Source organism: Neoarius graeffei, chromosome 11 (assembly GCF_027579695.1).
Source record: "Neoarius graeffei isolate fNeoGra1 chromosome 11, fNeoGra1.pri, whole genome shotgun sequence".
NCBI lineage: Eukaryota > Metazoa > Chordata > Actinopteri > Siluriformes > Ariidae > Neoarius > Neoarius graeffei.
In genome coordinates, this window is record NC_083579.1 from 65,506,355 (window position 1) to 65,531,888 (window position 25,534).

At 38.1% G+C, this 25,534-nt stretch overlaps 1 protein-coding gene across 3 annotated transcripts in view; it reads left to right on the forward strand.

Annotated features, from left to right (window-relative positions):
- stxbp6 (syntaxin binding protein 6 (amisyn)) overlaps positions 1–25,243 on the forward strand; it is a 207,864-nt gene extending 182,621 nt beyond the window's left edge. Inside the window, exons 5-7 of one of the 3 annotated variants that reach the window (XM_060934595.1) lie at positions 18,372–18,529; positions 21,441–21,513; positions 21,623–25,243. In XM_060934595.1, coding sequence (XP_060790578.1) covers positions 18,372–18,529; positions 21,441–21,464 — 182 coding nt within the window. In that variant the 3' untranslated portion in view covers positions 21,465–21,513; positions 21,623–25,243. Of the gene's footprint in view, positions 1–18,371; positions 18,530–21,440 lie in introns of all 3 variants that reach the window. The other 2 variants (XM_060934594.1, XM_060934593.1) reach the window with 2 other exon arrangements.
- Positions 25,244–25,534: the final 291 nt, after the last annotated feature.

The following is a 25,534-nucleotide window of genomic DNA, read 5'->3' on the forward strand; positions in this document are numbered from 1 at the left end:
TTATTTTTATTCTCATCTCATCTCATCTCATTATCTCTAGCCGCTTTATCCTTCTACAGGGTCGCAGGCAAGCTGGAGCCTATCCCAGCTGACTACGGGCGAAAGGCAGGGTACACCCTGGACAAGTCGCCAGGTCATCACAGGGCTGACACATAGACACAGACAACCATTCACACTCACATTCACACCTACGGTCAATTTAGAGTCACCAGTTAACCTAACCTGCATGTCTTTGGACTGTGGGGGAAACCGGAGCACCCGGAGGAAACCCACGCGGATACGGGGAGAACATGCAAATTCCACACAGAAAAGCCCTCGCCGGCCACGGGGCTCGAACCCAGGACCTTCTTGCTGTGAGGCGACAGCGCTAACCACTACGCCACCGTGCCGCCTATTTTTATTCTAAAACAATTAATTAAAAGAATTAAAAGAAAATAATAAGAATTAAACAATAGTAGAAATAAAATAATAAAATGAAGTAGTAGTTCAAATAGGAGGAGAAAAAAGAAACCAGCAGAACTGAATAAAGAATAAAATAGAATAAAGTTAAAGTAAATTTAAAACATGCAGAGAAAGTAAAGATTATAAAAAATGTAAAGAAGACAATATTAATTATTTAACAGAAAGCATCTGGGCGGCACGGTGGTGTAGTGGTTAGCGCTGTCGCCTCACAGCAAGAAGGTCCTGGGTTCGAGCCCCGGGGCCGGCGAGGGCCTTTCTGTGCGGAGTTTGCATGTTCTCCCCGTGTCCGCGTGGGTTTCCTCCGGGTGCTCCGGTTTCCCCCACAGTCCAAAGACATGCAGGTTAGGTTAACTGGTGACTCTAAATTGACCGTAGGTGTGAATGTGAGTGTGAATGGTTGTCTGTGTCTATGTGTCAGCCCTGTGATGACCTGGCGACTTGTCCAGGGTGTACCCCGCCTTTCGCCCGTAGTCAGCTGGGATAGGCTCCAGCTTGCCTGCGACCCTGTAGAAGGATAAAGCGGCTAGAGATAATGAGATGAGATGAGAAAGCATCTGAGAACAGCTTGGTCTTTAACCTAGATTTGAAGCTGCCAACAGCAGGAGCATTTTTAATGTCCTCTGGCAGTTGGTTCCATAGCTGTACTGCATAGTAGCTAAAAGCTGCTTCACCATACTTTGTTTTAACAACAGATTTTAATAGTAAATTTTTCTGTTTTGATCTGGTAGATCTGATTGGGTTAGGCCGCTGCAACATATCAGAGAGGTAATTGGGCCCTGTACCATTTAGAGATTTGTATACCAGCAGCAATGCTTTAAAGTCAATTCTGTAGCTTACTGGAAGCCAGTGAAGGGACCTTAGAATTGGAGTAATGTGCTCTGTTCTTTTTGTTCGTGTGAGAACCCTCGCCGCTGCATTTTGAACCAGCTGAAGTCGTTTGATGGTCTTTTTTGGCAGGCCTGTGAAAAGGCCATTGCAGTAATCAACCCTACTAGAGATGAAGGCATGTATAAGTTTTTCCAGATCATTTTTTGACATAAGTCCTCTTAGTTTGGAAATGTTTTTTAGGTGATAAAATGCCGTTTTAGTGATTGCTTTCATGTGACTGTCAAAGTTTAGCTCGCTGTCAATGAAAACACCAAGATTTTTAACCATTTCTTTAGTTTTAATCCCCTTTGTGTCAAGAATAGTGGTAATCCTGAGTCTTTCATCTTTTTTTCCAAATAGAATTACTTCTGTTTTATCTGTGTTCAGCTGAAGAAAATTTTGTGACATCCAGCTATTGATTTGATCGATACACTGGTAGAGACATTCAAGGGGGGCATAATCATTAGGTGATAAAGCAAAATAAATTTGGGTGTCATCTGCATAGCAGTGATACAAAATTGAATTTTTATTGATAATTTGCCCAAGTGGGAGCATATAAAGGTTGAAAAGTAGCACCTTTTTCCTTTTCCTCTCATTAGAAACATGGTGCTTTAATGTGGATTTTATATTTGGCTTTAAATCCTTACTTTCATCAGTGGAAGCCCTGATAAGCAGTATCAATAAGCAGTAATGGCTGCGTCTTTTTTTTATTTTTATTTTTTTAGGTTATTCACAGTGCAGGTTTTGATGCACTTAAAGTACCTAAAGATTTGTAAACTATCTGCATCAGACTGTTTACATCCTTTGAGGCAGAAAAAAAGTGTTTTAAGCTTTCTCTTCATGTCGCCTTGCTAAACATTGGGCTCTACATTTTCTAAAACTAGAAGGGCACTCGGTAGCGTGCGTACCTCTGCCAAGTTACATATTATCAACATCAAAATCAAATCACTTGAACCTAGGATAATACTAAAGTTGTACACCAAATTTCATCAAAATCCGTTCACTACTTTTTGAGTTACATTTGGAACAGCCAAAAAAATCCTGTATCCACATACATATCTGGCAGATTTGCATCAAAATCTGGCCAGTTGTTCCTTTATCCGTGGCTCACCTTTCCCCAAAACTTCATCAAAATCCGTTCACTACGTTTTGGGAACAGACAAACAAACAAAAATAGAGGCAAAAACATAACCTCCTACAACAAAGCTAGCGGAGGTAAAAAAAAAATTCTTTAGCATTCTTTGCTGTTATATTGGAGGTGAGATGGAAAATGGTGGGATGATTACGTAATCATCTTAGTTTATTGTTGTTAACCATTTTGTTTTGCTGATTTGCAACCTGGATATTCAGGATAGAAGATGGCGGATAGATGCGAATGATTGATTTTGGACTCTGTGTGGAATACACATTTTGTAGTTGAAAACTTTGGGGGCGCAATGTAGATGTTTATTCCTGTATATAAAGCAAAGCCACAGAAAAATCAATAAATCACAGAAAAATAGATTAAATGAAAAATATAGCAAACAGAGTTCTGACACTAATCTCTGTAATAAATTAACGTTGATTAATTTTGTTTATGGAAAACACTGATTGGGATTATTTTGAGCAGCTGAAAGTAACATGATTGTATTACTTGGACTGCCAGTGCTTTTTTTTTTTTAATAACACATTGGGCCAAATTTGCCAAGTTGAATATTTATTTATTAATTTAAGATCTAAATAAAGTAAACTCTTACACGGTCACGTGACAAAAATATTCCCTGATGTTTTATAGTGGCGTATATACAATGAATGTAACTGTGAAAGGGATTTAAACCTTTTAGTTTTAGGTTATTTTTAGGTCGGCGTTTCAGTGGTTCTAGACACATCACTGACTTGAGGAGAAACAGAAAAGAATACCAGAAGGGAAACGCTATAATTTGGTAAATATGGCCCAGATTAGACTAACTGGCTTGAAAATGGAAGAGAATTGACAAAGCTAATACCTGTGAGTGAAATGAATATCAAATTATTCAAATAAACCATTAAATCACCAAGCCATTCTCTTTGTTGTTTCAGTAGCAGAAGATCAATCTGTAAATTCAGTCATTTACCGTTGCAAGATCTTTTTGAACAGAATGAGGAAGGCAGTTATGTCAGACCTTCAAGCAGGTAAGCAGAAAGAAAGACTCTGAGATTTGGCATTGAATTTCAGTTGGACATCTGTAATTGTTAGATGGTTATACAACCCCGATTCCAAAAAAGTTGGGACAAAGTACAAATTGTAAATAAAAATGGAATGCAATAATTTACAAATCTTAAAAACTGATATTGTATTCACAATAGAACATAGACAACATATCAAATGTCGAAAGTGAGACATTTTGAAATTTAATGCCAAATATTGGCTCATTTGAAATTTCATGACAGCAACACATCTCAAAAAAGTTGGGGCAGGGGCAATAAGAGGCTGGAAAAGTTAAAGGTACAAAAAAGGAACAGCCGGAGGACCAAATTGCAACTCATTAGGTCAATTGGCAATAGGTCATTAACATGACTGGGTATAAAAAGAGCATCTTGGAGTGGCAGCGGCTCTCAGAAGTAAAGATGGGAAGAGGATCACCAATCCCCCTAATTCTGCGCCGACAAAGAGTGGAGCAATATCAGAAAGGAGTTCGACAGTGTAAAATTGCAAAGAGTTTGAACATATCATCATCTACAGTGCATAATATCATCAAAAGAGTCAGAGAATCTGGAAGAATCTCTGTGCGTAAGGGTCAAGGCCGGAAAACCATACTGGGTGCCCGTGATCTTCGGGCCCTTAGGCGGCACTGCATCACATACAGGCATGCTTCTGTATTGGAAATCACAAAATGAGCTCAGTTCAAAGAAGAAGCCATATCTAAACATGATCCAGAAGCGCAGATGTCTTCTCTGGGCCAAGGCTCATTTAAAATGGACTGTGGCAAAGTGGAAAACTGTTCTGTGGTCAGACGAATCAAAATTTGAAGTTCTTTATGGAACTCAGGGATGCCGTGTCATTCGGACTAAAGAGGAGAAGGACGACCCAAGTTGTTATCAGCGCTCAGTTCAGAAGCCTGCATCTCTGATGGTATGGGGTTGCATTAGTACGTGTGGCACGGGCAGCTTACACATCTGGAAAGACACCATCAATGCTGAAAGGTATATCCAGGTTCTAGAGCAACATATGCTCCCATCCAGACGACGTCTCTTTCAGGGAAGACCTTGCATTTTCCAACATGACAATGCCAAACCACATACTGCATCAATTACAGCATCATGGCTGCGTAGAAGAAGGGTCCGGGTACTGAACTGGCCAGCCTGCAGTCCAGATCTTTCACCCATAGAAAACATTTGGCGCATCATAAAACGGAAGATACGACAAAAAAGACCTAAGACAGTTGAGCAACTAGAATCCTACATTAGACAAGAATGGGTTAATATTCCTATCCCTAAACTTGAGCAACTTGTCTCCTCAGTCCCCAGACGTTTACAGACTGTTGTAAAGAGAAAAGGGGATGTCTCACAGTGGTAAACATGGCCTTGTCCCAACTTTTTTGAGATGTGTTGTTGTCATGAAATTTAAAATCACCTAATTTTTCTCTTTAAATGATACATTTTCTCAGTTTAAACCTTTGATATGTCATCTATGTTCTATTCTGAATAAAATATGGAATTTTGAAACTTCCACATCATTGCATTTCGTTTTTATTTACAATTTGTACTTTGTCCCAACTTTTTTGGAATCGGGGTTGTAATTTTTTAGTTCTGTAAGAATTTATCATGCTGTCGCTTTTGCTGACAGCACTGTGTTCTGATTCAACAACTGAGTAACCGGATAGTCATATAGAGCTGTTCCTGTTTTTAGTCTTCTTGTGTCTGAGTTATGTCCCTGAACTAGAGCAACATAATACTTTTCCAGAGACATAAAAGCCAAGACGACTAGTAAAGATTATTGAACAGCCGCCTTGTGGGGTCAGAAGCCATTAGACTGGTACCAAAATCCAGAATTGTGACACCCAAAGGCATTTTTGAGACAAAGTCGGCAAACAGTCTTATTTTGTCAATTTGGGTGTGCCGAATTCAAATCTGCAATATGCCGAGCTCTAGCTGACCTCTGTTGACCTCTAGAGGTCATTGAATTTTGGGCCTGTAAACGTCTCAGCTGAACCCAGTTTCTCAGCTTTCTAAGGAATGAAATGTACTAAAATGATTAATGAAGTTAGCAAATGGCCTTGTTTGTTAAATGTTTGGGTGCTGAATTCATTTTTCATTTGTAAAACGATATATGACCTCTGATAACCTCAAGGTCATTAAACTTGGCCTATAGGCCTATGCATTTAACGGCATTTTTAAACTGACTTTACTCCCCCAAAAAGAATATGAACAGACAAAAAACAAATAGAAAGGAACAAATACAACATTAAATGCCAGTCCATGTACATGTGACTTACTTTTCACAATGAGAATGCCTAGGCGATCACCTTACATAACATTGCATTACATTTAGCGGTTATTGTTTGTACAAAGCTACTGAAAAAAGGACAGATTCAGCAGCATACAAAATGTGGGGGCATACAGGGTATACAGGTTAATCAGGGTTAGTATATATGAGAGTTTTTTTCTTTGTTGTTTGTTTTTTGTAAAGGCTTTACCCCGTTTAAAACAAAACAAAAAACAAACAACAAAGAAAAAAACTCTCATATATACTAACCCTGATTAACCTGTATACCCTGTATGCCCCCACATTTTATATGCTGCTGAATCTGTCCTTTTTTCAGTAGCTTTGTATAAACAATAACCACTAAATGTAATGCAATGTTATGTAAGGTGATCGCCTAGGCATTCTCATTGTGAAAAGTAAGTCACATGTACATGGACTGGCATTTAATGTTGTATTTGTTCCTTTCTATTTGTTTTTTGTCTGTTCATATTCTTTGTGGGGGAGTAAAGTCAGTTTAAAAATGCTGTTAAATGCATAGGCCTATAGGCCAAGTTTAATGACCTTGAGGTTATCAGAGGTCATATGTCGTTTTACAAATGAAAAATGAATTCAGCACCCAAACATTTAACAAACAAGGCCATTTGCTAACTTCATTAATCATTTTAGTACATTTCATTCCTTAGAAAGCTGAGAAACTGGGTTCAGCTGAGACGTTTACAGGCCCAAAGTTCAATGACCTCTAGAGGTCAACAGAGGTCTTTGTTTGTTTGTTTAGTAAACCAATGTATATACATAATATAATAAATACAATATGAAAAATATACACTAGTTGTACATGGATAACGCAAGAAAGTTTAAAACTTATTTCCATTGCGGTCCATATGAGTGATGACATGATGGCGGGTAAATACTAATTATACATTAATCACATATAATTATCACATATACATATTAAGTTAATTAATACTGAGTATGTATGAAAAATAAAAAAAAAGTAATAATAATTATAATAAAACGAAAATCTTAATACATAGTAATTATTTTACAGGTTAAACACCATAAAGTCGCAATCGTAGATATGAAAAAAAAAAATTTAAAATACTATGTATAGAGGAAAGGATTTGATCCTTGATTGTGTAGACAAGTGACTAGATGCTTTTTTACTTCCTTTTTAAAACTAAATTTGTTGGAATGAGACTTAATATGGGCGGGGAGGTTATTCCATAAAAGGTCAGATAGAGCTCGGCATATTGCAGATTTGAATTCGGCACACCCAAATTGACAAAATAAGACTGTTTGCCGACTTTGTCTCAAAAATGCCTTTAACTCCTTAAATAAGCACTTTTTTGAATTTTGGTACCAGTCTACATGGCCTAAGGGTTAGAGAAGCAGCTTTGGGACCAAAAGGTTGCTGGTTCGATTCCCTGGACCAGCAGGAATGGCTGAAGTACCCTTGAGCAAGGCACCAAAGCCCCATCTGCTCCTCAGGCTGCTACATTGTACGTCGCTCTGGATAAGGGCATCTGCTAAATGCTTCTAATGTAACGTAATGTCAGAATACCATGCAGAATTATGATTTACCTGAATTTAAAGAGTAATCTGTGTAACTGCACAGGTTGTTTCCTGCTTGGCCGTAGTCAAATCTCTCCACGATGAACTTGCTGAGTGTTCACCATGTTAGTATCTTAAACTCACTGTGTTGAGAGCTATTACCAGGTTAATTTGCAGCAGTGTTTTCCAAATCACTTTGCTTGGATTGTTGTATACCTGCACTAAAATCCATTTTTAGTGTGAACAGTAGATGCACTCATGAATGTTAACCAGGAAACCTAGACTATTAATGTGTTAAAGTGAAAAAGCCCATGCATGATGTGTTATGCCCGTAAAAGCTGCAGAAACAAATTTCTCCAAGTTTCCAACCACAGCAGAGCCTTTTCTTTCTTTCTTTTTTTTTGTGGGATGCATAGCTAAAAGGTCAGATTATTCAGCTGGAGCAATCATAAGAAACTTAGTTTTGCGTGGGCACAATAGCAGTATTTGCATAGAAAATGTCAAATAAATCTCTGACTTCAAACACACAGTGTTCTTTTGGAATGAATACATGCAGGCATGGGAAAAAGAAAGTACGCCCTCCGCCAATTCTGTATTTTTATTTCTCAGGGTCTAAATAACAAATGTGTGGTCCTCAGCATCTTCTTTAAACAAACAAATAACCTCAGGTAACAACAAAAAAACACAACAGATATCAATATGTAGTAATTTTTTCACAAAATATAAACCAACATTCAGAGAACAGGTGGGAAGAAATAAGTACACCCTTCCTACTTCTGCAATCATTGAGAGTAATTAGCAGGCAGGTGTTACTAATGAAATGCGTAAGAATAATTAATCACCAAGGAGTGTGACTACATCTGTAAAAGCAGAACTTTTGGCAGATTGGTGTTCTGGAGCATTCAGGTGTGTCTGCATCATGCTAAGAAGAAAGTACATCATACATCATGACCTTAGAGAAGCAATTATTGTGCTTATTATTCTATTAAGGGTTATAAGGCCATCTCCAAGCAATTTGAATTTCACTGTGCTACAGTTATAAGGATTATTTACAAATGGAGAACCTTTGCGATAGTTCCCTTCCCAGGAGCGGGCATCCCAGAAAATTCAGTCCAAGTTCAGACCAATTAATGCAGAGATACATTATGGAAAAAAAAAACCCCTGCACATTATGAGCTACATTGTGACCATCAGGCCTCTGTAAGCGCATTAAAAGTTTATGTTCATGGCAGCACAATCAGAAAAAGACTGAATCACTATGGCTTTCATGGAAGGGTGTCTAGAAAAAAGCCCCTCCTCTCCAAAAAGAATATGGAACCACAACTTTGGTTTGCAAAATTGCATCTGAACAAACCACAAAAGTTCTGGAACAGTATCCTTTGGGCTCATGAGACCAATGAGGAGAAGTTTATTTAGACCTCCCCTTTCTTTGCTCGGCGAGCTATACAGACAGACTCATTGTCATTAACCTTTTGCCAATTTGGTATTGGCACGAGTTTTTGGACATGGTATTCCTTTTTAAGGTCATACAGTGGTGCTTGAAAGTTTGTGAATGTTTTATATTTCTGCATAAATATGACCTAAAACATTATCAGATTTTCACACAAGTCCTAAGAGTAGATAAAGAGAACCCAGTTAAACAAATGAGACAAAAATATTATACTTGGTCATTTATTTATTGAAGAAAATGATCCAATTTTACATATTCTGTGAGTGGCAAAAGTATGTGAACCTTTGCTTTCAGTATCTGGTGTGACCCCCTTGTGCAGCAATAACTGCAGCTAAACGTTTGCGGTAACTGTTGATCAGTCCTGCACACCGGCTTGGAGGAATTTTAGCCCATTCCTCCGTACAGAACAGCTTCAACTCTGGGATGTTGGTGGGTTTCCTCACATGAACTGCTCGCTTCAGGTCCTTCCACAACATTTCGATTGGATTAAGGTCAGGACTTTGACTTGGCCATTCCAAAACATTAACTTTATTCTTTGGTAGAATGACTTGTGTGCTTAGGATCGTTGCATGACCCACCTTCTCTTGAGATTCAGTTCATGGACAGATGCCCTGACATTTTCCTTTAGAATTCGCTGGTATAATTCAGAATTTATTGTTCCATCAGTGATGGCAAGCCGTCCTGGCCCAGATGCAACAAAACAGGCCCAAACCATGATACTACCACCACAATGTTTCACAGATGAGATAAGGTTCTTATGCTGGAATGCGGTGTTTTCCTTTCTCCAAACATAAACGCTTCTCATTTAAACCAAAAAGTTCTATTTTGGTCTCATCCATCCACAAAACATTTTTCCAATAGCCTTCTGGCTTGTCCACGTGATCTTTAGCAAACTGCAGATGAGCAGCAATGTTCTTTTTGGAGAGCAGTGGCTTTCACCTTGCAACCCTGCCATGCACACTATTGTTGTTCAGTGTTCTCCTGATGGTGGACTCATGAACATTATCCAATGTGAGAGAGGCCTTCAGTTGCTTAGAAGTTACCCTGGGATCCTTTGTGACCTCGCTGACTATTACATGCCTTGCTCTTGGAGTGATCTTTGTTGGTCGACCACTCCTGGGGAGGGTAACAATGGTCTTGAATTTCCTCCATTTGTACACAATCTGTCTGACTGGATTGGTGGAGTCCCAACTCTTTAGAGATGGTTTTGTAACCTTTTCCAGCCTGATGAGCATCAACAACACTTTTTCTGAGGTCCTCAGAAATCTTCTTTGTTCGTGCCATGATGCGCTTCCACAAACATGTGTTGTGAAGATCAGACTTTGATAGATCCCTGTTCTTTAAATAAAACAGGGTGCCCACTCACACCTGATTGTCACCCCATTGATTGAAAACACCTGACTCTAATTTCACCTTCAAATTAACTGCTAATCCTAGAGGTTCACATACTTTTGCCACTCACAGATATGTAATATTGGATCATTTTTCTCAATAAATAAATGACCAAGTATAATATTTTTGTCTCATTTGTTTAACTGTGTTCTCTTACTTTCAGGACTTGTGTGAAAAATCTGATGATGTTTTAGGTCATATTTATGCAGAAATATAGAAAATTCTAAAGGGTTCACAAACTTTCAAGCACCACTGTATAATGGGGGAGGGGGGAACCTGCACATTATGAGCTACAGTGTGACCATCAGGCCTCTGTAAGCGCATTAAAAGTTTATGTTCATGGCAGCACAATCAGAAAAAGACTGAATCACTATGGCTTTCATGGAAGGGTGTCTAGAAAAAAGCCCCTCCTCTCCAAAAAGAATATGGAAGCACAACTTTGGTTTGCAAAATTGCATCTGAACAAACCACAAAAATTCTGGAACAGTATCCTTTGGGCTCATGAGACCAATGAGGAGAAGTTTATTTTAGACCTCCCCTTTCTTTGCTCGGAGAGCTATACGGACAGACTCATTGCCATTAACCTTTTGCCAATTTGCTATCAGCACGAGCTTTTGGACATGGTATTCTTTTTTTAAGGTCATAAATGGCATTGTAACAATTTCATCTGATGTTTTACCCAGTCGTTTGATACCAACTAGGTTAATTAGCTCTACTGCAAATCCCAAAGTAATTTCTTTCCATCCTCGTAAGTGTAGAACTGTGACACACCAATACTTATTTTTAGTGAGAACCACTAGAATTTGGAACTCTCTTCCTGAATATTTTAGGTTCATCCAGGTTTCTCTCATACAATTTAAATTCTTGTTACAAGCTTACTATCATGAAGCACTTATCTCTGTGTATAATGTAGAAGACCCGCATTCACGGAAAACTGTCAGTGTGAAATGCAACAAGTCACGTGTCCTTTCCAGCCCCATTACCTGTTGTTTTTAGATTAATGTTCAGATTTTTTCTATTATTGCATTGCAATTTAATGTATTAGTGGATCTATCCATCTTCTTTTGTTTTATTAATAGGGCCCACAGTAATTGGTGTAAACTGTTGTGGTGACCCTGCCTGCATGTAATTGTACTTATTATTTTGTTTTCTTGTACGTTATTTTCAATTATCTTATCAATGTGAAACTCAATATAAATACATAAATAAATAAAATTAAAAAACGTTTGGTCGTCATGCACAGTGCCATATTTGGTGAAAACCAAACACAGAGTATCACCACAAACTGTCAAGCTTTGTAGTTAGGGTTATGACTGTGAAAGTGTTTTCAAAATTTCTACTTTCCTGATGTTGCATTTGGTGAACTTTTACTCATATATTACTTTTTTGAAGTTATTTTTATTGGGTCATGCAAAAACCTCCCGCACCCAACATCACCTCACTTTTGATAAATACATGTATATTAAATAAATAAATCATGATTATAAAATAAATTCATTGAAAGATGTGTAAAGTACTTTTTATATAACAATAAATTGCTTAGCAATTGTTGTAATAATAATTAATTGTTAATTAATACAAATTTAATAATTATTAATAATTATTAATAATTTAATAATTATTAATAATTGTGTGTCTGTGTAAGATTTTTTTCTGGCAAAAAAAAAAAGTGCTGGCTTCATCCCAGCGTTTTATCAAAAAAAAATTGTGTGTGTGGGTTTTGTTTCTATGACAACAATATCTTGACAACATATCACCACTCTAACCACTGTTGTATGATATTCTAGCATAACCTCTACTATTTATTTGACATTGTTTTGGTAGATAAACACAGCCAGAAAAAGTTTCTCCTCCTTTTTCTTGGTTACCTGAAAAGGAGTGGCAGTGATAACACCAGCACCTTTACGAAATGTTCAGAGATTTTCAACTCGAAACGCTTTGAGCAGCTACACAAAAAAGTTGGAGAGCTCTGGGGGGGGAAAGACGCTGGGTGCGGTGCTTTTTTTTCTCTCAGCGGCTGCATACTCTCGCTCCTCATTGGGAACGATGGAAGACGCTCAGGAAAAAACGCTATGTGGACATTCAGCCTGACTTGGTTAACTTGGGAGATTTCAGCATTGCGTTACAAATCTCACTCTGCCCATGAGTAAGTACACAAGAAACTCTTGGACAGTTTTGAGAGCGTTAACAAATCATTTTGCACGAGATGGACGAACCTTTGCTAAGCTAGGCCAGGTTAGGCTGTGTTACATTTGGCTGAAAAGTGCCTGTTGTTTTAAGCCTTCTGAAAGAAACAAAATTTTCATGGTCTTCCAGGCCTTTTGGCATTCTTTCTGTTTAAGAACATACCAAATAGTTCATTTGGCCAGACCTAATTTTTAGCTCATCAGGCTAGATGAGCTTATGCGATCACACATCATCCATCCGTCCACGATTTACAAAAATCGCTACTACTCCTACAGGATTGATCGGATTTTGATCAAACTTGCATACAATTTTCCAAATGTGGGTGTGCATGAAAGCTGTCAAGATGGTGGCGCCACCTGTCGTATTTATGATTTTATGGGCGTCTTGGCCGATATGAGCTACAGCCTCATTGAGGCTATTTTTGTTGCCATCTCTCTGATGGGTTTATTTTGATTTTTCAGTCTAATGATGGCTTGCTTCACTGGCAGTGACCTTAACCTGGTAAATAGTATATATATATATATATATATATATATATATATATATATTTTTTTTTCTTTACCAAATTCTAACAGAAATGAGAGCGCCTGAAAGGGAAAACCGAGCCGAGCCGCCATTTTGAATCCTCATTCACAGCTGTAATGCAAATGGCTTCCTCCTCGGTATACAAGTGCACTTCCATGGCAGGAAAAAAAAAACTACATTTTGCCGCCTATGTCGTCCCCTGTTTATACAAAATTGAGTCATTCAGGATTCAGCCAAGTTTTTGCTCGGCGTTAGCAACAGTTACAAGTTTTTAGCTTTCTCCTGAAATGTTTTCTTTTATTTCTTCTTCCTCAGGGTAGTAAAAATCACTTTCACTGTGAAGACTGTCGTTATCGCTATCCATGCTGTAAAATTAATGCTATTCTCCTGAGAAATGCTGGCAAAAATTTATATTATTTTTGATAATCTTATAAATAAATCTTATTTAAAAAAAAGATAAATGTTGACAAAAAAATGCTACTATGTTTGTTGTTGTTGTTGTTGTGAATGAGCGAGTCGCCAGAGGTCCGTAACCAGGGTCCGTAATTGGGGTCGTATCATAGGATACAGACCCGCTCGCCAGCCAATCAGAGCGCAGGATTTTATGGAAACCAGACTGTGAAAAAAAAAATTATTACTGTGGTAGACTGCTAAAATAACTATAGCTGCATCAAGGTCCAAATATTTTTTGGATCTGACTATCCTTGACTTGCAAGTGACATCAAAGCAAAATAGAAACCCGGATGTCGGCCATGTTGGTGGAGATACAAATGCAGGGTCAAGCGACATTCCGTACAAAATGTAGTCATGTGTGTGCAACTCTGTTTTTCCACTGCTTTAAGCGTTCTTTTAGCTCTGCCATATCTTTGTGCTGTATATGGTTATGGTCACAACAGTACTTGTGACCGTGGCACGTTCTTATTTTTTTAGAATTACGTCCGTGATTCAGAAAGAGGGCGAGGAAACTCTGAGGTTTAGTACGGAGAGGAGACGAGCACGGCTGAACAACATCGGCAGGCCTGATCTAACAGAGGCTAAAACCAAAACAGCTCGTGTTTGCAGTGATCATTTTATCTCCGGTGAAATTCAAAAGCTTTCTCGATATCATCATGGAAGAATTTTATTTTGTGTTGCTAGAATTTTACTATAAAATGAATGTTCTCTTGTCATCGTTCACTCGGCCGTTGTTATAATTTTAACATGTGTATTACCATTTCGCTTCCAGGAGCGCCAGCAAAATTATACAATTGAAATAATCCAGACTGGGCATCCAATCAGAAAATGGGCTGTGTTTCGTCCAAGGTCGGACTTGATTCTTTGACAGCCAAACCAGATAGAATGCGATATCTGGGTACTCGATGGTCGGTAGAAGCATCTTATCTTCAGAAAAGTCTGACTTTTTTAAAATAATGTGGGTCAAAACTACACACATCTGTCTTCTGTTTGTATCGAATCTTCTGTCAACCTTTCAAATCGTGGTAATACTGAGAAAATTCAGCACTGTTTACAGGCACGCTTTCAGCGGCCGCCATCCTAGTTGCTTTGTATATCCACCATCATGGCGGACGCTCATGACGTAGCACATTTTGATCACGTGGTTGCAAGTCATCCATATAAAAAGTGCATCCGATCTGCCTTTGGACATACTTCTCTACTAAGATATTAAGCCATTTTTAATCGGAAAAGAAAAACAACTGTATTAAGAAGCCGCCACACTCCAAACGTTGTTCTTTATATAATTGTATAATTGTATACAATGATTGATTGATTGATTGATTGATTGATTGATTGTATTCAGTCATTGCTACTGTGGTAGCTCATCTCAGTCCTGCAAAGCAGTGGATTGGGGCCACCACAGGACCACGAGATAAAGGGTTGTGCACTATAACAGTTTCTGAAACATATTCTACAACCTAAAGACACACGTTTTTCCCCAGGAGCATGTGTTTGTGCATGTATTGAAGTTAACTTTGTTTGAAAGCGATGCTGAGGCTTCCCATTTTGTTATAAAACTGTGAAGACGGCGCCGTTTCTCCTCTTCCATTATGTTGTCAGGTGTTCTTTCTGCAGTAAAAACACACGTCTAAGTTTTTGTGAATAATTAATTTATATGTAAAAGATGTTTGTGTGCAAAACAGTCTGTCAGCCTGTCTGCACATTTGATTTATACGACAAGTCGCACATGTATTTAATGGTGAATCAGTGAATAGATGTTTTTGTGTTGAAACACCACCTCACATCTCGGGTCAAATGAAATCTTTGTATTTTCAGCTGTCTGATCCGTCCCATCTGCTCCCTTCTGACACTCACATTGTTCTCTGAACTAATCTGAATCTGCTTTTTGTTTTTAAAGGCTCCTCTATTGTTCTCGCAGAACATTTCAATGTGTGTTCTGCTTCTGTGAAGAAGCATTTGTTCTAAACTGTGAACCAGGAAGAAAGAAGCTTTTTTTTCATGGAGTAGGGGAGTGTTTGGTCAAGCAACAGTGTCTCTCTCTCAAAAAAAATACACCACTCTTATGCTTATAAAGCACTGGATATCTGGTTTTGAAGTGAAGGGATATGGAGGACCACCTCTTCCTTGGACTACTTTGTTGTGGCAGTCTGGAAGCAGCCCAAATTATATAGCTTGTCACTGGGAACATCTGCAGGGTTGGGCATGTCAGAGGAAAACAAGGTCTCCACTGAGCATTGTTGATATGGTGAAGAAACATCCTCCGGTTTCCATTATCAAGTCATTCTCTGAAAGGACAGGAAGTGAGGAAAGAGCTAAAGAGCTAAACTCCTGGACAGCCTAAAGATACAAGATGGCTTTGGACTGCAATTGATGCAAACAGTTTTGCTACGATGGCATAGCCCTACGATATACATGATAACTTTAGGACTACAGTTGCCATGAACAGTTTTGCACTCAAGTCTCCATCAGTAAATAGTTGATAATGTCATCAGGATAGACTCCATGTTAAAACTATAATGAATTTCCTGCTTACATGATTGCACATTTTGACCATATATAATAGTTACAGAAGCAAGTTATTTATAATCACACTATCCGCCAGTGTTGTAGTCGAGTCACTAAACCTTGAGTCCAGTCTTGAATCCCCAGCGTTCAAGTCCGAGTCATTAAAGAAAATTTTGAGTCGAGTCCACTATTGATCCGAGTCAAATCCGAGAACAAAACTCCGATCGCACCATTTGACGGTGGCTGTTGCTGCCTTTATGTGAAACCGTCTCTGCTACTGTGTCGGACTAGCGTTACTGCTCGACTGCCCCATTTTAGTTAATAGGCTACAGATAAAAAGCTTGTTCATCGCTCAGCAAGCCCCGCCCACTATCAACAGGGCAAATGACGTGAGAGAGGGTTAACACTAGCTAGTTCATCGCTCAGCAAGCAATCCCCGCTATCAACAGGGCAATGAACATAGCGTGTCACTTCCTTCTCTGGGTGGAGTCTCGCCAAATGACGATTGAAGTTTGAGTTTGTCCCCGTCGTCTCCTCGATAGTTCTTCTACATATGGAACACACAGCAGTGCATTTTTTTGCACTGCACGAGAAGTCTGTATAAGCAAAGCAGACAATCCTAGGGGCATTCTCTCCAGGCATTTTAGCGCCATTAATGTTAGTTTGTTCCTGAACATGGCGTATGAACAGATGAATGTGCATTCTCTCGCACAAAATTGGTATAAAAATTAACGTAGATGTAAATATCTTATGCTTAGTTATTATGGCATGTTAGAAAAAAATAAAGAAAAAAATCCGAGTCCTCGTCGTCTCCAATTTACGAGTCCAAATGCAGTTGATGCACGAGTCCGAGTCATCAGTGCTCGAAGTCCAAATCAAGTCACGAGTTGGATTCGAGTTCGAATCCTGGACTTGAGTACTATAAGCCTGGTATTCGCTATCACCCAGATGAGGATGGGTTCTCTTTTTGAGTCTGGTTCCTCTCAAGGTTTCTTCCTCATGTTGTCTCAGGGAGTTTTTCCTTGCCACCATTGCCTCAGGATTGGTCATTAGGAATAAATTTGTAAATGCATATGTTTAAAAGTTTATATCTGGAATTTATACATGTCTGGAAAGCTGCTTTGGGACATCCATTGTTAAAAGGGTGTTTGTTAAAATTATATATTTATATAGATATTTATGTAGTGTATATATGGTATATAGTGTGTGTGTGTGTGTATATATATATATATATATATATATATATATATATATATATATATAGAGGGTGGCACGGTGGTGTAGTGGTTAGCACTGTCGCCTCACAGCAAGAAGGTCCTGGGTTCGAGCCCCGGGGCCGGCGAGGGCCTTTCTGTGCGGAGTTTGCATGTTCTCCCCGTGTTCGCGTGGGTTTCCTCCGGGTGCTCCGGTTTCCCCCACAGTCCAAAGACATGCAGGTTAGGTTAACTGGTGACTCTAAATTGACCGTAGGTGTGAATGTGAGTGTGAATGGTTGTCTGTGTCTATGTGTCAGCCCTGTGATGACCTGGCGACTTGTCCAGGGTGTACCCCGCCTTTCGCCCATAGTCAGCTGGGATAGGCTCCAGCTTGCCTGCGACCCTGTAGAAGGATAAAGCGGCTAAAGATAATGAGATGAGATGAGATATTAATATAGATATTTATGATGTGTATATATGGTATGTAGTATATATTTATTTTTGTAATTAAATATTTATATAGATATTTATGAAATGTATATATATGGTATGTAGTATATATTTATTTTTGTAATTATAAAGATATGAAGTGTATATATGGTATATATTTTTATAGGTGTATTAATGTAGTTTGGATTTCGGGGTAGTTAAAAAGGGGGTGGGAAATTAAAAAAGTATTGTACTTCTTCCCACTCCTTTTTTCGAACAATGCGCGGTGTTTTGTAATGTCTTAGCTCTTTGTTATTTTATTTTTTAGCTCTTTGGTTTTTTATTTTTGTTAATTTCTCATTTTCTTTCTTTTGTATATACAAATAGTTACATACATTTTTTTTATATGTTCGAAAATAAAAATAAATTCATTCATTCATTCATTCATTCAAAAGCGCTATACAAATAAAATTGAATTGAAGAAACACCATCTTATGTCCACAGAGCCAAATTTTACATTGTTACTCACTTTTTACAGTGCAGCAAAGTGTTGGAATACTACACTTCTTTGTGCAGTTTTTAAAGTTCAGAGATGTGTTTTTGCAGCTAAGCCTCGGTGAAATATTTTCGATCAGCAGGTTCTTGGTCCCGGGATTATGGTCAAAAGCAAACTTTGACCTTGATTGAGATGCAGCCTTTTAAACATTAAAGCAAGTTTTTAAACATTTCTATGTGAAAGAATGTCAGATTTATAGATTCTCTTTATTCTTTGCCTTCGACCTGTTGAATAAGTAATGATCAAAGGCAAGTCTATTACAGCTAAAGATTTCTACCTGGTGCTGGATTTTTGGAGTCTAAACAGAAGTAATGTGATCTCACTTTCTGTCCCTTATGTGTGCGTGCACAGGTAATAGCATCCTGCACTCTGCAGCCGACAGTGTGAGTAGTGCAGTGCAGAAAGCCAGTCAGGCACTGAACGAGCGTGGAGAGAGACTGGGCCGTGTGGAGGAGAAAACTGGAGACATGATGAACAGTGCTCAGCAGTTTGCTGATACTGCACATAAGGTATAATGCTTGCACTCTTCCACCAACTAAAGAATGAGATCTTACCATCATTTGGCGTCCTCATAAAACTAGGGTCATGACTAAGCTCTAACTGCTACGCTTTTAATGAGTATACGGTCGTACCAAAGATATAAATATTCTCCATTCACTCTGCTAAATAAAGATCCTATTTTCAACTTCTGAACTTTAACCTCTTATGTTCCAAGATATTTATTTTCACGAGACTGAGGAATAAGTGCATATGAGGTTAAAAACTCACAGTAAACAGTTTCTTTAGCTGTCATTTTCTTATTCCACATCCTCCCACCTTAAGGCTGTTTGCCTTAAAAGCCCTCTCATGTCACACATTTATTTATTTATTTATTTTCATTCAAGCGCACCCATCCATTCTAATTACATACCAGCGAAAGCACATTAGCTTAATTTGGTCTTGCATGTCTGACGGGATTAAATGTCCTCCGGCTACCGTTGTCAATGCAATGCATGTTTCATCTATTTTAACAAATGACAGTGTCATTCCCTTGGGCCTCTTTTTAGAAATAATCAGTCGGTACCTGCTCTTCTGCTATTAAGACATTCTTAAAGAACTGATCCTTGCGAAAACATGGGTGCCGAAGTAATGTATTTATAAATCTGTTCATGTATTATACCAAAAGAGCATATAAATGAAATGGACAGTAGTGTAAAAGTGGTTTAAATTAATAGTGGTATGTTTTAGTCTCCCTAATGTTCCCCCATGTGAATCCTGCCAAGTGAAACTGAAGGGCAGGCAGTGAGCGAGATTGCTTTTTGCCTTTAAATACCATAAAACCCTACTTTAGCTGCCATCAATTTTCCTTTGGATGCCCCGACTGTGGGTGCTATTTTTTTTCTCCGTACAAATATTTTAATCGATTTGATTACAGTGTCTTTAGAAGAAAGAATTGCAAGAGCCAAACATTATGGAATTGACATCATCTGTGATTTAATTGACGTGAATTCATTTAGGTTCCTTTAGTGCAAGTAGGTTCGAGAGAATCCTTTTTTTTTTTTAGTTATTGTAGTTCAAGAAATCAATAAAACAAAATCTTAGTCATATTAGTACGGTGAAGATGCTATTTAATAACGAGATTGTGCCCTTTACAATTAGTTATTTCCCCCATCAGGCTTGATCCTGTGTGTGTGTGTGTCTCTGCTGCCCCCCATTGTTCATTGTGTGCATGGCAGCTCATCCAGCTCATTGCGAGTGCAGTCCATCCAGCTGTGAATGAGATTGGTAGTTGTGCCCTTTCTATAATGAGCTTCCCAGTGAGCCTGTTAGAACTCTCATTAATGAGATTAATGAACTCGTAGATGAATGAGACTCAGTAGAAATGCAGGTCTCCACAGCTAATGGAAAGTTCTGTATGTAGAAAATTGCAGGCCTGCAGAACACTGGAAAGCCAGTTGAGCAGTGTTCCTGTGCTGAGAGTGTTATTGGTAGGTTTCCTTTTGGAGAGCTGTGTTCTGTTCTGTTCTGATGGACAGTCTGTGATCATGAAGCAGTTCAAAGCCATTCTGTTTGAGTTCGCAGGGTTTGGGAAAACTGCTTCATCTTCATCACTCACAGATCTCTCTCTCTCTCTCTCCCTCTCTCTGTATTTGTGTGTGTCTGTCTGCCTCTCTCTCTCTCTCTCTCTCTCCCTGTATCTTTATGTCTGTTTGCCTCTCTCTGTTGCACGCGCTCTCTCTCTCTCTCCTCCCCTGTATTTTTGTCTGTCTGCCTCTCTCTCTCTGTATTTTTTTATCTCTATTTTTTGTCTGTCTGCCTCTCTCTCTCTCTCTCTCTCTCTCCCCCCCCCCTGTATTTTTGTCTGCCTCTCTCTGCCTCTCTCTCTCCCTGTATTTTTTTGTGTCTGTCTGTCTGCTTCGCTCTCTGTTGCACTCTCTGTCTGTATTTTTATTTGTCTGTCTGTCTGTCTGTCTGTCTGCATCTCTCTCTGCCTGTAATTTTGTCTGTCTGTCTGCCTCTCTCTGTTGCGCTCTCCCTCTCCCTCCCCCTGTATTTTTGTCTGTCTGCATCTCTCTCTCTCTGCCTGTAATTTTCATCTGTCTGTCTGCCTCTCTTTGTTGCACTCTCTCCCTCCCTCCCCCTGTATTTTTGTCTGTCTGCATCTCTCTCGCCTGTATTTTTGTGTCCATCTGCATCACTCTCTCCTGTCTCTCCCCCCCGTATTATTTATGTCTGTGTCTGTCCGCATCTCTGTTGCTCTCTCTGCCTGTAATTTTTGTCGGTGTCTGTCTGCCTCTCTCTCTCCCCCCCTGTATTTTTGTCTGTCTGCATCTCTCTGTCTCTCTCTGCCTGTATTTTTTGTGTCTGTCTGCATCTCTCTGTCTCTGCCTGTATTTTTGTGTATGTGTCTCTCTCTCTCTCTCTCTCTCTCTCTCTCTCTCTCTCTCTCTCTGCCTGTATTTTTGTGTCTCCCCCTGTATTTTTTGTGTCTATCTTCATCTCTCTGTCTCTGCCTGTATTTTTATGTGTATGTGTCTGTCTGCCTCTCTCTCTTTCTCTCTGCCTGTATTTTTTGTCCATCTTCATTTCTCTGTCTCTGCCTATATTTTTATGTATGTGTCTGTCTGCCTCTCTCTGCCTGTATTTTTGTCTCCCCCTGTATTTTTTGTGTCTATCTTCATCTCTCTGTCTCTGCCTGTATTTTTATGTGTATGTGTCTGTCTGCCTCTCTCTCTTTCTCTTTGCCTGTATTTTTTGTCCATCTTCATTTCTCTGTCTCTGCCTGTATTTTTATGTATGTGTCTGTCTGCCTCTCTCTGCCTGTATTTTTGTGTCTGTCTGCCTCTCTCTGTTGCTCTCTCTTTCTGCCTCTCTCTTTTTCTATTTCTTTATGCCCTTCTCCCCATTCCCCATCTATACCTCTGTCTGTCTCTATTACAGCTGGCCATGAAGCACAAATGTTAAACTGTGCCAAGTCAGAGGGTTCTGCCAGTGACTCCAGGACATCCACAGAGTGAACGGATTTTAGATATAATTCTTAAAACAACAAATATTTAACCCTAGTATTATGACTTAATGCTGTTTTTTATTTTTATTTTTTGACATCTTCCTGGTGTTTCCAGAAGAGGAGTTAATGGTGTGGTAAAAGATGCCTGGCTCACTGACTGTGCATGACAAAAAGCAGCTCGGGCATTTCATCTTTCCAGGAGCCTCTCTTCTGGTTCCTTCCACAGAGGGGAGGGGGTCCAGCGATTACTGGAGTCCTGGATGCAGGATTATCTTACCCAAGGAAACGGGGCACTGTGTTACACTTAGGGCCAATTAAACCAGATATACAGAAGACAAACCATTTGTTAGCAATTGCCTAAGGGCATGATTTGTTTCTCTCTGAACCCATAATGCATTTCATATCTTCTGTGAAAGCTGGCTAGTCCATACTTGGAGAGGACCGAAAGTTGTTTCGGCATAATGTAACCGTTTCCTTCGCCGAAAATTTTTAATACATGCTGTGATAAAGTAACAATAACAGACTCGATTGTTTCATTAAAAAAAAAAAAAGTCATATTTTTGGTCAGAGATTTCATAAACTTTGATCATTAAATTAAAAATAAATGAATAGTATTTGAAGTTTGCTATCAAGCTGAAATAAATGCTTAGCAGTGTATGTAGTTGCAAATCTAAACTTAGTTTTAAAGAAATACTTTTGAACTTTGTAGGTAAATCTATCAAAAGCAGTGCTCTATATGGCTTTTGTTTGGGTTTAGATAACGTTATTCAGATATAAAGAGATGGTAATTCAGTTAACCAAGTTTGAATAGATGACTATTTCAAAAGTTTAAGCTTTATGAAGTGGAATTCATTATTAAATAGTAAGTAAGAAATGTTTACAGTGGGCTTTTTGAGATCACCTGCTAGTGAGAATAAATACTTCTTGATCTGTGACACCGCTTCGCACCACAGTTGCCATTGATGATATTCTACTTTATGACCGTTGTATCATATTAAGTGTAGACCGTACCAGTTAGTTTAGTTCAGCAGTAAGTTGTGTTACATGCTAATCCCAGTGTACTGCCACTACCAAGGAGCTTTTAATGGTGTAAGTGACTTTCTTTATTCTGTAACCGTACGTGACGTCACATGATTTGCTTCTATGAGTGGATTGAGGTTAATATTTGATTATTTCATGCTCAGACTACATAATTACAAGTTGATCCTTGTGTAAAACAAATTAGATTAGATAATTTTAAGAATTTGTATAACGTTTGTGAACCGCAGAGCACCTCAAACTTTTTTATCAGTAGCAATATTTTGTGGCTTTCAAATAGTACTTAGTAACTGTAGCTGTTTACGTAATAGCAGATTTCATTACAGACAGCAGCTTACGGAGTCTGAGGTGCTCGTTTAACTTGTATAGAATTTTTTTTTTTTTCAGTTCAGCATGCAGTTATGATGCACCGATTTCTTTATCATCACCCTTCAACAGAAATCTCTCAAACAACACAGTGGTCATTATTTTAATGAAAGTATAAACAGTTTTGAATGCATATGTAATATGAACTGGACTTCATTTCCAGCTGCGTGATTATTCATGTTTTCTTAAATATTATCAGTGTTTTTACGCAATTTATTTTCAGACAAACACTTTTACAGATTCTTACTGCATACTTATTTTAAATTGACCGTGCCAGCAGCAGTACTTGGTTTTTAAATCCCGGGAATGTATTTATTATTATTATTATTATTATTATTATTATTAAATATAATGGATGGTAGATTTGAGATTAATATTAAATACACATGTTGATTTTAATGGTCATGTACAGCAGAGTTCTCTGTTTCTAGCTCTGGAGGACAGAAATTGTGAAGATGCTCAGCCCAGGGTTCAATTTTTAAATGTGGATAAATATATGTAGAAAAGTTAAATTGCACAAAGTCAAAATCTGATTGTCAAACACCCTTCTAGGTGACTTGAAGATATTTTCTTAAAATCTATATTTGCGCTACTGTCCTTCTGACAGTAAAGAAGGTGAAAAGGTCAGATATAGACACAGACATGGATATCCAGCACAACCAGTTGATTTAATCCCAATAGTAGTGCCTTTGTCAAATATACTTTTCATTTCTTTTATGAACATAATCATGGTTACTTTCCTTCACGTATGTTTTATGAGAAGTTATATATGTAATGTGTTCAATTATTTATTCCAAAATAATCTCCTCAGTAATACGAATTAAAAATATCACAGTATTGTTTTTATATGGCGTTTTATATCTAAATTAAACTACTAGTGAATGTGATGGTGTATAGATTCACTTAAGTCATGGCTGTAAGGAATGTAGTTTCTCATTTATTTTTCCAAAGTTCACCCTAAATATCTCTCTTAAAAAAAAAAAGACACAATAAGGAGCCTGTAACGTGTAAATCAAAATTCTCTGACATCTTGTCACGTTTTCCAGAAAATTCCATCTCGCCATACAGTTTACTTTTATAACAGAAATAGTGAAAGTTTGAAGCAATCAGGGATTCATGTGTAATTTTTTTCATGCTATGTGTATTTGTTTTATTTATTAGCAGTTTGTCTTAATGTCGGCCAAATGTCTGTACGTCTGAGCGTCCTACCGTCTGTTTTACAGTTTGTGCTGTGGTGTTTCAGTGTTGTCACGTTAATAGCCATGTCTTTGTGTTCTTGTTAAGGGCTTTAATTGTATTATTTAGGGAAGTGTCTTTTACATTTTGAAGAACTGTTGCTTCATGTGAGTAATCCAGAACCCAGTTCTACCAAATCTGTAATGATCTGATGAAGTACTTAGTTGCAGCCTTAATACTTTTGCTATGACACTAGCAGAACGGTGCAGACTGCATAAAAAGTTGTGAATGTTTTTTCACCCAAGTATATAGTATTTTCATTATTCTTGCAATGTCTTTTAATCAATCTCTATTTGATTAATTCCATTCACACTTAAGTCCCTTAAGATTGTTTCTGTTTCTAGCTGTAAAAGTCCCCGTGAATTGCATCTGTCCTGCAAGCTGGAATTTAATGGGTACAAAATAAATGACGTTAATAGTAAATTAACTTATACATTATTCATGTTTTTGGGTCCATACCATTTATTTTCTACTGAGCACAAATGTGTTGTGTCAAATACATGACTGTGGAAGGATGTGATTCTCACTGCAAAGTTTTGCCAAAGACCGTCACTGTCAAAATAATAAATTCCTTATTTTCCTAGGTACCACTGGAAATTAAAAAAAAAAAGACTTTTACGACTGAATGACTACAAGCAAAGTTTAAGCTCAAATTTTAACAACAAATAATTTACCTTTAATTTGGGCAAATGTACCTTTAATGCTGTGCTGAGGTTTTAAAAATAATTTAAAGATTTAAAAGTGGTCACAGTAAAAATATTGAAAATAACTAAAAGCCAATTAATATCAATGTCCACACTTTCTGCTGTTTAATTCCAAGCAGGAGCAATATACGTATGATGGTGGCAATATTAAAAACCTGAGTGCCAGGGTGTGCTATGTGGACGTCTTATAGAAGGCAAATTACCTCAGTAAGACTGTTTATGCTTATTTCACATCCTTTGTTTTGTTTTTTTTGATAGATTAATGTGCTTTGTCCTGCACTGAAATGAACTCCTTCACTTTTGTTCATGCTTTCATAAAGGTAATATTATAAAATGTTTAGTTTTACTATTAGTTTGCTAATATTTTGAAGTTGATTTTCTGTTGAATATCAAATAAAAAGTGTCAAATATTGTGAGCTGGCTTGAGTTTGTTATTGCATTTTGAAAGTCTGAGTTTCGTGCAGTGCTTGAATCAGCCGCGGCTGTATCTAAATGACTTCGCGGCAGTGTGTCTTTATCAAGTCTGTGGTTTCCTTCACTCTAATAGCAGCTTAATGCAATAATTAATAGCGTAGTTGGTTTGACAACTGTGAGCAGTGAAGTGTGTATGTGGTAATAATGGTGGAATCTATGATCTAGCTGCAGCACCTCAGCTGGGTAACTAAGTGCCTCATAAAGTACCT